At 39.4% G+C, this 14,471-nt stretch overlaps 1 protein-coding gene across 2 annotated transcripts; it reads left to right on the forward strand.

Annotated features, from left to right (window-relative positions):
* The first annotated feature begins 30 nt into the window (after positions 1-30).
* On the forward strand, positions 31-12,814 carry MFSD8 (major facilitator superfamily domain containing 8). 2 transcript variants are annotated; one of them, XM_037398152.1, is made up of 12 exons: positions 31-277; positions 2,049-2,134; positions 3,167-3,210; positions 4,361-4,601; positions 4,923-5,036; positions 6,449-6,593; positions 7,217-7,275; positions 8,395-8,500; positions 9,586-9,720; positions 10,109-10,212; positions 10,311-10,570; positions 11,343-12,814. In XM_037398152.1, the coding sequence occupies exons 1-12, from the start codon at positions 192-194 to the stop codon at positions 11,556-11,558; spliced, it is 1,596 nt and encodes a 531-aa protein (XP_037254049.1). In that variant the 5' UTR covers positions 31-191; the 3' UTR covers positions 11,559-12,814. The 2 variants fall into 2 exon arrangements, with proteins under 2 accessions (XP_037254049.1, XP_037254057.1); XM_037398160.1 differs by lacking the exons at positions 31-277; positions 2,049-2,134 and having other exon boundaries at positions 3,190-3,210; positions 3,749-4,601.
* The last annotated feature ends 1,657 nt before the right edge of the window (positions 12,815-14,471 follow it).

Raw genomic sequence — 14,471 nt, forward strand, 5'->3', positions numbered from 1 at the left:
CCCCGTGTCACTCCCGGCCGGCTCGGCGGCCGTTGGCGGCGGCGGGGCCCCTCGCGCCCGGCCCGTAGCGCCCACCGGTGTCACGGCCGCCCTCTGGCGGCGGCGGCGGGCGGGAAGGCCGGCCGGCCGGCCGGCGGGGACCGGGGGTGGATCCCGGCGCTACCAGGGCTCGGAAGCGGCCCCGGCTGGGTATGGCGGCCGCGCTGTCCAGCCCGGAGGTGGCTGCTGAGGGACAGGAGCCTTTGCTGAGCGCCGGAGAGGCGGAGGAGGAGAGCAGGTAGGGGCTTGTTCCTTCCCGCGCCCCTCCTTGCTGAGGCGGCTCCCGGCGCCGCGGGCGGGCAGGAGCTGCGCCAACAGGCGCCTCCCGTCCCTCCCTGCTCGGGGGGGGCTGAGGCGACACCCCCACGAGTCGCTGCAGGAGCCACCCGTGGGTGACGGGTCCCTCTCCCCCCTGCGCGGGTGCCTTGCCCCGCAAGGAGAGCCCGAGCCCGAGGGAAGGCGCCGGCGCGGGGGGTACGGACCGAGCCTCTGGGGCCGCGGCGGCTCCTCAGCCCGGGCCGCGCTCGGCAGGGGCCGCTGCTGTAAGAAAACAAACGTCCTCGCTGGGGAGGTGTCTAAAAAGCGTAACGATCGGTTATGGCGGTGCTGGAGCCTGGGTGCTCGGTAGCACTCCTGTGCTGGGCAGCAGCTGGTCACCGGCTTGTTTCCTTGCTGTCAGGACAGCGACAGCGGCCTGGACGTGTAGGGCGGCTAATGCTGCCGCCGCTGCCGCCGCCCGCCCGGCCCAAGGCGCTCTGGCAGAGTACTCGCTGCTCGATTTGCCTAAAACCAGAGCACTCGCTGCTCGATTTACCTAAAACCCTGAAAGGCGCCAAGCGTAGCATAGGCGCAGCGTGTACCAGGGTTTGACTCGCTTTTTTCTATCATGATGGGCAATAAGATAACAAATTACCTCTAGGAACATCGTTTATGGGGTTAAAGTATCATTGAACCGAGGCACTTCAACGGTATAAACGTTTCTGAAGAAATAAATGTGCGATTCGTGCTGTGGAATAGCTGTATTAGCTTTAAAATTGGGCTTGTGCCTAAGTCCGCGTACGACGTATATAAACAATGTTTATAAATTATGTTCGTGCCTAAGTTCGTGTCCGTGTACGACGTATATAAACAATGTTTATAAATTATGTTCGTGCCTAAGTTCGTGTCCGTGTACGACGTATATAAACAATGTTTATAAATTATGTTCATGCCTAAGTTCGTGTCCGTGTACGACGTATATAAACAATGTTTATAAATTATGTTCAGGCATGTATAACCAAGGTCTGTACCTTTTGATCAGAGATTATTTTGTTCATAACACTTCAAAACCAGTGAAGAACCCTGGAATGCCTTTGCTTCTGAAAAAGTACTTGGGTCTCAGATGGTACTTATGAATTCTAGAAAAATAATTTACTGCTCACACAGTTTGTAACTTTTCTCTCTCTTTTTTTTTTTTTTTTTTTTTTTTTTTTGCAGCCCTTACAATCTATAGCAGTACCTTTTACATGCTTCTTTTACATTGTATTGTTACTTTTTCATGGTAAGAATAGGCAGCCCATACCTTTTAGTCAAATCAATAGTATTTCAGGTTTGGATATTTTTTTGCTTTAAAGTCAGCGTTCTGAGAAGGTGTCTGGGTTTTTATGGTTTGATAGGCACTCCTTAAAGCCTTTACATGATCTCTTTAATGCTCCAAAGTGTCTATACAAAGAGATTGTGGAATTGAAGAACTCTAGATAAAGATCTCTTTGTGTAACTTTGAATGCAGTGGTACAGTAATAGCGTTTCTGTTAGTTTTTTGATTTGTCAATGTAGTATTTTCCAGTGAAAAATTAGCTTGCTTCTAAAATATTTTTGTGTTCTTCGCTGTGTAGAAGTCCATTCCTGCATAACAATTTACACAACTGTATTGAGAAGTCTGTGAAAAATGTTTTCTGTGTCCTGTGGGAACAACTAGAAGAGAATCTAATAATGATTTCTTTCTCTCTCGACTTTTGGTTCAAAAACAGGGATGCTGTGGAAACACAAGAGCATTATAAGAGCAGGTGGCGGTCCATCTGGATTATGTATCTCACTATGTTTCTGAGTAGTGTAGGTGAGTAAACACAGGTGGATTTCAATGTTATTTCCTTAATATATTTTGGGTTGAAAATTATGGAGTTTTCTAGAATTCAACCACATTGCTCCTTTAATGCTACTGTTCTTTTATAACCTTAAAAGGTACGTTTTCTGATTCTTCAAAAGAGAAGATAGGACTAGCAAGTCAAACAGAAAGTTACATTTAATAAGACAACTTAAACAATGCTCTGTTTTGAGACTAAATGACATGTTACTTAAATCTTTATTTTATGGCTTTGTAGTAGTTCAGGGTAAAAGGTAGTGGCAGAGTAAGGTTATTGCTCAGAACCAAAGAAGGCAAAGGTCACACTTAGGTCATCCAAGTGAAACTTCTGGGGAATGGAAATAGAAATAATGCAGAGTTCTTAAGAGGTAAGATCTTTGTGGGAATGTGTGTTATCTATTTCAAAAAGTGTATTAGAGCTTGTTTTTTCCTATGGGATTTTGCATCTCCACTGGAGAACAAATTACTTTTGATTGCAAATTGTTTGATTCCTAAGTAACTGCTCCTGGAAACAAGACTTCTGTTGGTTTTTGACTTTTGGTGATTTTCTGTGGGCCTAGAAATGATCTTGAAAATTGTAGGGTTCTTCAGTGATTTTTTTTTTTATTTGATTAATTAAAATTTCATTGATAAAGGAAAACAAATATATCGGTATATCAAGAAATTCTTTTTGCTCCAAGGACCTTGTTGTCTTTCAACCGGGAGGGAAAAACCCATGCAGTTTGCTTGGCACATCGGTATTCTTTTTATAGGAGTTTTTTGTTTGGTGTGTACGCACCTATAAAATCTCCTTTTAAAAACAGTTCCTCCTGCTAGGAGGAATTATCACTTCTTAAAAATGCACATAATACATAGTTTTTTCAGATGACAGACTGATGCACAGTTTTAGGCTATAATACACTTAGGAGTAAAAGAATGAACCTGTAATAACTGTTTCAGTAAGAGCACATTACTGATAAACATGACAAATAAAGTAACTTCAGTTATGTTTTTACTGCATTGCAGGTTTCTCAATTGTAATTATGTCTGTGTGGCCATATCTCCAAAAGGTTTGTAAATGTGTTTTATTTTTAAATTAATAAGAACAGAAAAGTCCTGCTTGAAAAGTGTGTTATACAAAAAATGGTGTTTTATTTAGGAAAAGAAACAGTAAAGGGAAAAGGCTTTTATTTTGCCATCCACTTAGCTTTCACTATTTCATGTAACATCTGTCAGTCGATATCCTGAATTGATAAAGGTACATCACAATCCAGAAATGTTTGGTTTTCCAATATAGTTTCACTGTTGTTATGGACAAGGAAGCAGTAGAAATCTCTTTATCGGAATGCATTTGTAGTGTTAAAACATAATACACAAGGCTTGTCTGCATTTTGGGGTGAAAAAAAAAAAAAAGGCAAGCTGAGGGTAGGAAGTTGCTCTGTAAATGTCAGACTGTTGCATGTAGACCTTCTTGATACTCTTAACAAGGAATTGCTTGTGTTCATGGATAGTGTTTTTAGTTTGTTTGCGTTTTTTCCCCCTCTTTGTTACATTCTTGTTAATCGTGGCAGAAAAGATCTCTAAAACCTTTAATTTAATCCATGCTAGGATTTTACTGCTCCTGGAATTCTAGAAGGCAGTTTCAAATGCAAATCTGGAAGAACATATCCTGAGCAGGGTCCTAGTGGTATCGTTAAAGTTGAGGCTGGTGCTGACTTCTTGGAGAAGAAAAGAAAATGCATCCTCAGCCTTGTAAATCAGGACAGGCATGTGGAGAGATGACTTAAGTGATTCCTTGCTCCTGGCATGTAAATTGTCTGCTGTACTGCTTAAGTTACGTCTGGTGCCATATGAAAACTGTTAGAATTTGCTGCAAGTGAGCCATTTCCAGTCTCAGAAGGAAAGCACTTTTTATTGGTTTGGTGCTTTGCTGGAGACAGGTACCCAAGGTTTATTGCCCCAGACAAAGTACTATGTGAAAACAACTGCTTCCGAGCCCCAGAATGGTGTGTTTATATTCAACAGCAAACAATGCCATGCAGACGCACTAACTTGTTTGGTGATCACTTAGGTTTAACGCTGCACTGCATAGTGCCATATACCCTCAGAATTACAGTGCAGAGTCTCAGGTATTTCAGGTACCGATTATAAAATGGTTTTGTTGATACTGTACAATACTGTAATACTTTACTTGTGGAACTGAGTAACTTATTTCTGCAGATTGATCCGACAGCAGATGGAAGTTTCTTGGGCTGGATTATAGCTTCCTATAGCATTGGCCAGATGGTTGCCTCTCCCCTGTTTGGTTTGTGGTCCAATTACAGGCCAAGGAGAGAACCTCTCGTTGTTTCAACTGCTATTTCAGTAGCTGCTAATTGTCTTTATGCCTACGTCCACGTACCTCATTCACACAACAAATACTATATGCTGACTGCACGTGCTCTTGTGGGATTTGGAGCAGGTAACCACAGCAGAATATACGTTTCTGAAACTTACTGAATTCTGTGTCTTATGTAAGATAGTTATTATATATTAGTACCAGATTTACCATTATTATGTCAATGATAAATTTACTACATAAAAAAGCAAAGAGTCAGCCAATATAAGTTTATAATAAAATTGTGTAATTGTGCAGTTGTCTATAAATGCTAGAGGGAGTGCTCGGGTTTATTTTTGTGCAAAGTAAGGGGGGAAAAAACCTAAAATAAGTATAACTGGATAATTTAAGAATATAACTTGGTATTTCCATGAACACTTTCTTGGTGTGTTTTTTTTTTTTAAGGAAATGTGGCTGTAGTTCGATCGTATATTGCAGGTGCCACTTCGCTTACAGAAAGAACAAGTGCCATGGCCAATACCAGTGCCTGCCAAGCAGTTGGATTCATATTAGGGCCAGGTAAAGCTTATATTCTTTCCTCACTTCCGTAATACTTTTTTAGGATGAAATTGAGCTTTGGAAGTAGGAAGTCTCTGCAGATGCATGTTGGGGATTTTAAGGCATAGGTTGTCGGTGGTATCAAAATTGAATAAATGGGATATGCTCATATATACTTATGTTTGCCAATATAAATTAAGTATTCTAGTCCAAAGAAATTCTAATTGTAGTTAAAAACTACCGGGTTCGTACTGCTGGCTGCAGGAAAAACAAGTTCCAAGATGCTCTCTTGTACCAGTACCCACTAAATAGACCATTTGCACTTTATTCATGGAGAAGAGAATTTAACATTAGTGTACTAGGGCAAAAATTTCCACCTTTCCAAAACGACTGAAAATTTCACCTTGCCTCACGTGTTGTAGAAAATAACACCCAACAGATCTTTCTGATCCTGTAATGATGATAACCAAATCTTTGTATTGGCCAAAATTTTAAGACATAGCACAGGATTTACAGGGAGCTATGGGAACAAAGAGCTCGAGGGGTGTTTGTTCGACCAGGCATTTCTGTGGCTCCTGAGGTGCGCTGTCTGCTTCATGGGAGGAAAAGTGTGTTAGACTTGCCTTCTGTTGTAGAGAGAGACCAGCAATTTTGTCCTAAACAGCCTCTACTGATTACTTGTCTTCTATAGCTGGAGATTAAGATTATCCGATTAGTAGTAGAGCTGAAGTGCTCTGTGTATGGTAATATAATGAGGTGAATGTTTAGGGCTGAAAGTTTTTTTTCTCCAGTTGATTATTACTAGTGCTGTTGATAGAGCATTAAGGGATCTACAAAAAAAAATAATCTGCGTTCTTTGTGAGATTTGCATAGAGTACAAGTGTAGGTAATTCCCTTTCCTAATTTGATAGGGACTCTCTGTCTGTTTCCTAACAGTAGTAAACAAATCACCTGATCTTACAGTCTTTTGCTCAGCACCGATTTAAATTTTAATTACACACACCACTCCCCGCCCCGCTTCTTTTCTTTCTAGCTTGCCCTTAGCAGGCGGGATAGTCCAGTCCCAGGAGCAAGGTTTTCCGTGTAGGAGGAAGAGGAAAAAGAGTAAATCAGCTGCCTGCACGTGGCCAAGAAAATTAACCATTGGTACACTCAGAATTCAGTTCCAGTTCTTTTAAGTGTCATGCTGTTATTTATACAGTGTATTTGTATGTAACCAAGTAGTTTTCCGGCTAGTTGAGATCCCACTGGTATCAATCAGTTTATTTAGAGTCAGATGCTCAGAATGTAAAAGGTTGGACAGGTACAATATTTAAATTTTACTTAGCAATTAGAAGAACTTCGCTTATCCAGTGTTATATGTTTATTCTATATGTGTTCTAATATTTTCTTAATTATTCTCAAGATTTTCCTAATACATTTGTGTTTTTAAGTTTTTCAGACATGTTTTACGCTTATTGGAGAAGAAGGAGTAACATGGAAATTGGTTCATCTTCAGCTGAACATGTATACGGCTCCGGTTTTATTTGGAGCTCTTTTAGGAGTTATTAATATTATTCTCTTCTTTGCCATATTCAGGTAATCAAGTGAAAACAGAGAAATATTCTACCTTTTTTTTTAGTGGGTGGCTTGTTACAATATGCTGCTCGCAAGGAGGACTAATGAGCCTGAAATCTGGGGTGCTGAAACTATAAGCTGTTATTTATTTTTCAGGGTTTCTACCTTCTTTAATACCTATCTTTTTCGTTATTCTCATTAATTAATCACAGTGGTATTATGGCTAGAATGTAAATTGATGGAAAAAGTTAGAGCTGTTAGATTAGTAGCTTAGCCTTGATATATTTTTCATGTTGATGATTTCTGCCCGTGTTTTTTCTCTAAAGAGAAATAAGGTTAGCTTGTCTGTAGGGTTCTCACTCTGTGTCTTTCCTTTAGGAATCTTGAGGGGGGATTTTTATACATTATCCCGTTGGTGGGAGTGAGGGGAGGGGAGATATGCACACAGATATGTGATATTCTCCCACTAGGATATTTTCTTTCTTGAACATGGTTGTGTCAAATGCAGACTGCACAGATGATGTTTGAAGGAGCTGTGAATACTTAGAATGTAAGATAACGTAATTTAGAATTATTTTAATAGAAACTTGACTCAATAGTAGATCGAATAAATATGTGTATTAATGAAACTTCTAAATTTCTAGAGAGCATCGAGTGGATGACTTGGGACGGCAATGCAAAAGTATCAATTGTGAAGGAGAAGGTACCTGTGTTTTCTTGAAAACTTATTCTGTGATTATAATTTTGAAGTATTTTCTTACTACATGCAAGCCTTTGGAAGTATTCTAAAGTCTGATGAATTTGGAACAGATCAATAAGTGGAAAGTAGGCTACATCTCTTTCTAACTGCCTCATGTCCATGTTGTGTCCATACTGCTGTCTGGTAGCAAAGAAGGAAAAAAAAAAAAAGTATGGATCCTTCCAGATTTTCACCCTGGAACTGTCTCTTCCAAGGGGCAGGATGAAGTGAACATGGACGTTAAAAAAAAAAAATCTCCCTTAACTTCTGCTCTGCAGTCATACTTCTTTTTTGTTCTGTATCATGCTGAGTAATACTGTTGTTGCGTTTCAGCTTTCACATACAGCATCTTATTAGAAGATGTATGTTGTATAAGTAAATTTGGTTGTTGAGACTAAAGTACAGTAGTTGCCCCATACAGTGCAACAGCTTATGTTCAACTATATACCTTCATATATAACCTATATATATGCATACTGTATGCGGTTCAAATTTTTTTAAAACATTGTGAGTATCCCTTTCACTTGAAGAATAAAAAGCATATGAAAGGTCATCTTAAACCTCTTAAAATCTATGGAAGTCGCCAGTTTCAGTATTGTATTAGTTTTCTGTTTAAAAAGGGAGCTATTTGTGCATACCTCGCACGGGTGTTTTGTGTGTGAAAACACCATGCCCAGGTTAGAGGAACAAAGGCTCTGTGGTAGTGCGGAGAATTCTACTGTGTACTTTTGACCTTGCAAGAGGAACGGAAAGTGTTTTGGTTTCCATTGTTAAGATTATTTAAAGTTTGCTTATTTTGATGTCACTCGGGGCTTTGTCAGTCCCAGCATTACATTCGGAAAACAGATGTTATAACCAATTTGGAAATAATTTTCCCTCATTGTCAGAGGAACTGAAGTTTCAACAATTCCATTTCAATTTAAAAACATTATGCTTAGATTGTCAAAATACAGCTGCCTAGTCACCCATCAACCTGCATGCTAAATACTTACCAGAGTAAGGAAATCACTACTGTTTGTAATTTGTAGTGGTGTAAAAAAAGCTCAGTTGGCAAGTTTAGATGATTCTTTTGTTTTGTTGCAGAAAGTGTTCAGGATCAGGAGGCAGAAGGAAACATTGACCATGTTGCTGTGGCAGCAATCAATGTTCTTTTCTTTGTCATCTTGTTTGTATTTGCTGTCTTTGAAACGTAAGTTTGTCTATTTTCTCTCAAAACGCTTAGACATGTAATGTAGTTAGGCTGGATGCGCATATAAAGTCCTTTCTGTTGTACTCATTTTCTTATCTGTACTCTTCATAAATAGAAGTCAAAACCCATATGCAATCAAATTGATGTGTACTGATATAAAGTAAGGAATTAAAGGTCAGTAATAACTAAAATTATGTAGCATACAGTTTGTGGTATGTGAAACATTTATGGAAAAGCTTTTGAATGGATGCAAACCCATATCCTCAACTTATGAAGTGTTGGGGGGGGGGGGGGGGGAGAAGCTACCTGAAATATTCAGAGAAAACTGTTCAGTTGAGTACCTTGTTCTATACTTTTTATTTTAATTTTGTGTAATTTCTTAGCATGGTTCTGTTCAGCTCCAAAAGCTCTAGTAAAGCTCTTATTTCAGTAATGACTAACACAATTGTTTGAGATAGCTAATGCGATTGTATTCTTAAATACACTATTTTACACGACTGTTTAGTTTACCTAAAGAGGTGTGTTATTCACTCCCAAATTTTCTGTGTGTAAGAGAATAAGCAAAACTTCAGGCTGAGGTATACTTTGTTTTTTTAACTTATAAACGTTATAACTTATAAAATACTTTGAGTAAGCTTTTTGAGCTCTAATGTAGCTAATATGCCTCTGTCTTAAACGCCTTATTTTTAGAAAACTGGGTTCCTAGAGACTGGTTGGTTGCAAAAACTGAAACAGTATAAAATGTTTATTATTTTTACACTCAAGGGCCTGATTGTTTTTTTCCCCACCTGCTCCGTTACTCTTACTTTGACTCCACCATCTCTTCCTCCACTTTGAGGAAGGGATTAATGATGCTTCAGAGTTTGGCTGGTGTAATGCAGTTGTGAATTTTGTCTAGTGGGTTTAGTTTTAATAAATGATGCATCACAGAATTAGTTTATAACTAGCCTGTGTTTTCTGATACGCCTGTCAGGAGGAAAGGCTTCTATACCACTGTGTTTGATGTTTGAGACAATATATGTATGGAAATGACTGTATAGAAGAAGGTCTTTTTTAATTAATGTCATGTCATTCTGTCAATTTAGTATAGCTACTCCACTGACGATGGATATGTATTCCTGGACCAGGAAAGAGGCTGTTTTTTACAATGGAATAATCCTTAGCGTGGTTGGCGTTGAATCGGTTATTGTTTTCATGGTGGTTAAAGCACTATCTAAAAGGTAGGGGTTTGGAGTTTATGGGAATGTTGTTACTGATGTTAACTAAGTGTGAAAACACTTCACATTTGGCAAGGCCAAATCTGCATTACTCAAATCTTTTACTTGTTAATGATTTTAGGTTTACTACGATAATAAAGTACTTCCAGTTTTGACACAGCCGTGATGCTGTTGTCATTCTTTACTCTGTTAACGTAACCCCCTTCCTTGTCTGTATTTTACCCTTCAATCGCAAGAAAAACAGGTTTTAAGTTACTGTGATTTTGCAGTTGTCTTCCAGGTGTTTTGGTCAGGCATTGTTTCCAGAAACTAATGGGCTATGTCGTTAGCACGTTCATACATTTTACTTTAATTAATTGATGTATTTAATTGTAATGTCATTGTTTGATAGGACTGGTGAGCGTGCCATACTCCATGGAGGCTTACTGATTGTCTTGGTTGGATTCTTTATCTTGCTGCCTTGGGGGAAAAAACTACCAAATATCCAGTGGCAAGGTATAAATCAAGTCGTACTGAACTATCATCATCGTGGGTTTTTTGAAAGCTTTTTATCGTGTTCTTTTCTTAATAGTATGCATAACTTAATTTTACAGAAATAAAGAATAACTCCATTCCTAGGACAACTTCCACTGAAATGTTAATGCCTTTCTGGAGTTTGCAAGCAATGCAGCTTCCGTCCAACCACACAGCAGAACCCACCGGCTGCCCTGTCACACAGTCCTGGTGCCTGAATACCCCTATGATCTACCTGGCTCAGTATATCAGCTCTGACATACTAATCGGGTTGGGCTATCCAGTCTGTAATGTCATGTCCTACACTTTATACTCAAAAATTCTAGGACCAAAACCTCAGGTGAGCATGATGTCTTAACGGTTTATATTTCCTTTGCTCTCCAAGACTTGCACCCGCTTTATTAGAATGAGGGATCTAGCTAAAATTCCTTTTGTCATCAGCCAAATAACAGTACGTTTCAATCGCGGCAGAAGTTTCCAGAAACTGTAATCTTTTTTAAAATCCAAGGTAAGTCCCTGGCGGAATTAGAAAGCAAGGCTTGGACTACAACTTACGGCGAATCTTCCAGAGTGAAAATTTCAGAACAACTCTGAAATCCAAAGCTTGTGGATTTCACGACTGTTCTGGAAGGGTCATTTTTGTAACAACCAATTCAATTATATATTTGGTGTATTAGTACGTAATAATGTTCCTCTTCCTGTGTATATTGTATAAAGGCTGCAAACACTATGATAGCTCCAGTTACTGACGCTTTACAGTGGTGAAGCACACAGCATGCTGATATTACTGCTTAACAAAAATTTTTCTTCCTTTTCCACCACTTATCTAATTTTTTCCGTGTTTCATTTTGCTGTAAGAGACTAGATGCTTTGAGCCAGAATGCCATTTTATTAGAAAGCGATGGGGGATGTAGCTCAGTGGAGCCCTCAAATTAATGCTTAGAGAAGCTGAGCAGTACTCTTGGAAACAAAGTACTGAGTACCTTAACGAGTTAAGAAAGATAGGCAATTGCTTAAATACTTGTAAATTTTCTAATGAGGATAATTGGTGGGAATTACTGGCAAGCCAAATAATTTCTTGATCGCTAACGTAAGCTTTTGATTTTCTGCAGGGTGTCTACATGGGATGGTTAACTGCCTCTGGAAGTGGAGCAAGAATTCTCGGGCCTGTTTTTGTGAGCCAAATATACACTCACCTGGGACCGCGTTGGGCATTTAGCTTAATCTGTGGGGTGGTTGTAGTCTCTCTTTTACTCTTGGAGATAGTATACAAGAGACTAATTGCATTTTCTGTCAGATACGGAAGGATGCAAGAAGAGAATTGTTAAATATGTAGTTAAAAGTAAAGCCAACCAGAAATAACACTGAAGTTTACTACTGCTTTTTAATGAGGAGTACCTAACCACTGACCTTGTTGGCTGTATGCTAAGAGCTGTACACCTATACTTACATATTGACAGAACACAAAACTTGTCGTATCCTAATACATGATTACACCTGCTGCACTAGGGCTTTTGTAGTCTGCTTTTCTAGCAGCAGAGGGAGGGACGTGAACAAGTTAGATCAACACAACAGCACATTTGATGTGCGTACAGTTTAAATGATCCACCTGTGTACTGAATGCAGCTGTGAAGGTCACAGGTTACGTGCATCCTTTCCAGAAAGAAGTAAAAGAAATATTGTCTTGATTCTGTGAATCAGGATTAGTAACTCTTTTGTAACTACAAGATTAGTTGAGCTGCATGCACTTTGTATGGAAACATGGCTAATTAAGTGAACCTTCCGAAGTTCAGTTTGCTAGCCTGTATGCACTGATTAATACAAAATGTCTGACTTGGCAAACTGTTAAGGATCAGTAAATCTTCTCCAGGATTTCAAATGAAATGTGACAGAACGGTACAGGAAGGTAGGTGCCTACTTCACAAGCAGTTTATGTGGGATTTGGGCATGTAAGTTGGTTACGAGCCATTGAAGATCACAGCCTCCGTGGCGGTTACTTGAATTACAGTGAACCAGATGTGCAATTTTTCTTCTGCTGTTTTGCTGAATGCCTTTTTGTAGCAAGAAAGATAACCTGCACAGAGTTGAAATAATGCACAGCTTTTCTTAACTTTACTACAAGAAGGAAATACTAAGAACGATAGTTTACACTTCCGTTGTCATTTGAGAGAATGAATGCGCTGTGCTGAGCGACCGGTGTTAAGTAAAGAGGAGGAAACTGGCTCCTTGGGTGTTGACTATTATCTATTATCTGTAGACTTCTTTTTTTTTTTTTTTTAAATAATATGGTATGAGAAACAGGAATTTAAAATTGGATCATTCAGTGTTTATTTTAAAAAGGGAAATTCTAATTTTCCTTCATAATGAGGCCTAAGCTTATCTGTATGGGTTTGGTTTATCTGTTTTGGTACTACTGGGGGAAAAAAATATGGAGTAACTCCAATATGAGGGTTGTAGCTGCTGTTTAATGTGTCTAATATTGGATGTTTACTGAATTTAATAAATGTAATTAAGTATTCCTATGTAATCAATTGTTCAAACACTCAAAACCTACTCAATTAAAAGATTATTTTTTTAATACTGACTGAAAGGAGTACAGAAATTTTCTTCTCTCTCGGGCTTCCCTGCTGCAGAATCACAAAATGTTAGGAGAAAGGATTTTGCTTTTAGAAGCATTTATTTTACATGCTAATTCATAATTAGTAGTACCAGAAATACTGTTTTGGTGCTGAAGGCAGACTGCAAAGTGCTTAGTTACAGCACCGAAAGTTACTTCAGCCATGAGAAACTGGTATTGCTTTAGACATGAGAAACGCAGGAGTTTTCAAAATGGCTAACACGTTCGGATTTTGTGTTCTACAGCTCAGTTTGTGCTGAACGTTAGGACAAAGTATGTATGTTGGAGGGTTTTTATTACTGTTCTTCGGGCTAGCTAACTTCCAGCGTAAAAGTGAGAAAATGGGTACCTGGAGGTATGTTTTACCTGTAACTTGCGTAAAGGGTTAAGGATAAAACTAGATACAATTCCCGTCTTCTGCAGCGCATACCTGTGGAACACAGAACAGCCCTAGAAAGGGGCAGCCCATGCACATTGATGTTCACACCATAACTGAAGTAAGAAAGCAAGATTTAAAATTCTTTGGCTGTGAGAGTTTTTACGTTCCTTAGTCAGCTGTGTTTAAAGCTATGGCTTCCCTGTTACGGGTTGGCATCCTCTCATTCTTACAAAACATCTTGTTATTCACAGGTAGGGCAGCTCTTTTTTCCATTTTATTCTGGTCGGCAACGTCATGTAACTGCGCTCAAGCCACACTGTTTCTTACCCCGGCTGAGTGTTCTTTCTAGGCGCTTACGCCTTTCTGCTCTCCGGCATCTACCCTCGGGCTTTCTTCAACTATTAGTGCATTTAGCTTACACAAACTCTGTAGATTATATTGTGTCTGAAGTAAAGAGAGTAAGCGTGGCTGGTAATGCAAGTTTTCTACGTGCAGTGCTGGCCCACATCTTATCAAGGTTGACTTGCTACATTTAAGATGAAAGTACTAAAATGCTTCTTAAAAAAAAAAAAAAAAAGCTCTATTTACATACCTGTGCACATGCTTCTAGCTACAGGTTGATTCAAAAAACCTTAAGAGTCTGTGTAAGAGCTACACATCCCACTTGGTTTATCAAAGACTTGTAATAGTTAAGATGCTTTACCATGCAATCACTCCATCTGAGTAGTAAGGTCCAACATGAGAAGGGGCACTTCTCAACTGAAAGCAGTTAAATTCCTCTTGGAGAATCACTTAAGCCTTTTTTTGTGTGTTTTTGGTTTGTTTTTTTTTTTTTTTTAAACGTGCTACTTGTTTAGCATTCTTTATACAAATTCTTTATTTGCAAGCTCCTTCCTTGATTTAGACATGAAAAAATAATCAAAATTGTCTGTATTAGAGAGAAGATGAATAAGGAGAACTGACTTTAAGGCTACTGCAGCTCTGAGCTGAGCCTGGAGATGTGATGTGAACATCTTCCCCTATTGGAACGTCTCTTTCCTGAGGGTTTTACAGCTGTTTGTTGCGTCCAGACCACATAGGCAGGGCCCTGCCAGCTCCCCTGAACCTCCACCCTCCTTGCTGCTGCCACCTTTTCGGATTTCACTCTTCTTTACACGGCAGGAGAAAGGGTTTTGCCAAGCAGATATGTTGGAGTATTTAAGTATGACTATAAGCAGCATCAGGAATGCTACCACACTAAGAAAA

This window comes from Falco rusticolus, chromosome 1 (assembly GCF_015220075.1).
Source record: "Falco rusticolus isolate bFalRus1 chromosome 1, bFalRus1.pri, whole genome shotgun sequence".
NCBI lineage: Eukaryota > Metazoa > Chordata > Aves > Falconiformes > Falconidae > Falco > Falco rusticolus.

Bases quoted from the DNA above. Each gene is read 5' to 3' on its own strand.
- MFSD8 (XM_037398152.1), top strand. From the start codon at position 192: ATGGCGGCCGCGCTGTCCAGCCCGGAGGTGGCTGCTGAGGGACAGGAG. The intron at 3,211-4,360 runs GTTTGTAAATGT...TTATTTCTGCAG, and splicing joins TGTGGCCATATCTCCAAAAG to ATTGATCCGACAGCAGATGG. The intron at 5,037-6,448 runs GTAAAGCTTATA...TGTGTTTTTAAG, and splicing joins TGGATTCATATTAGGGCCAG to TTTTTCAGACATGTTTTACG.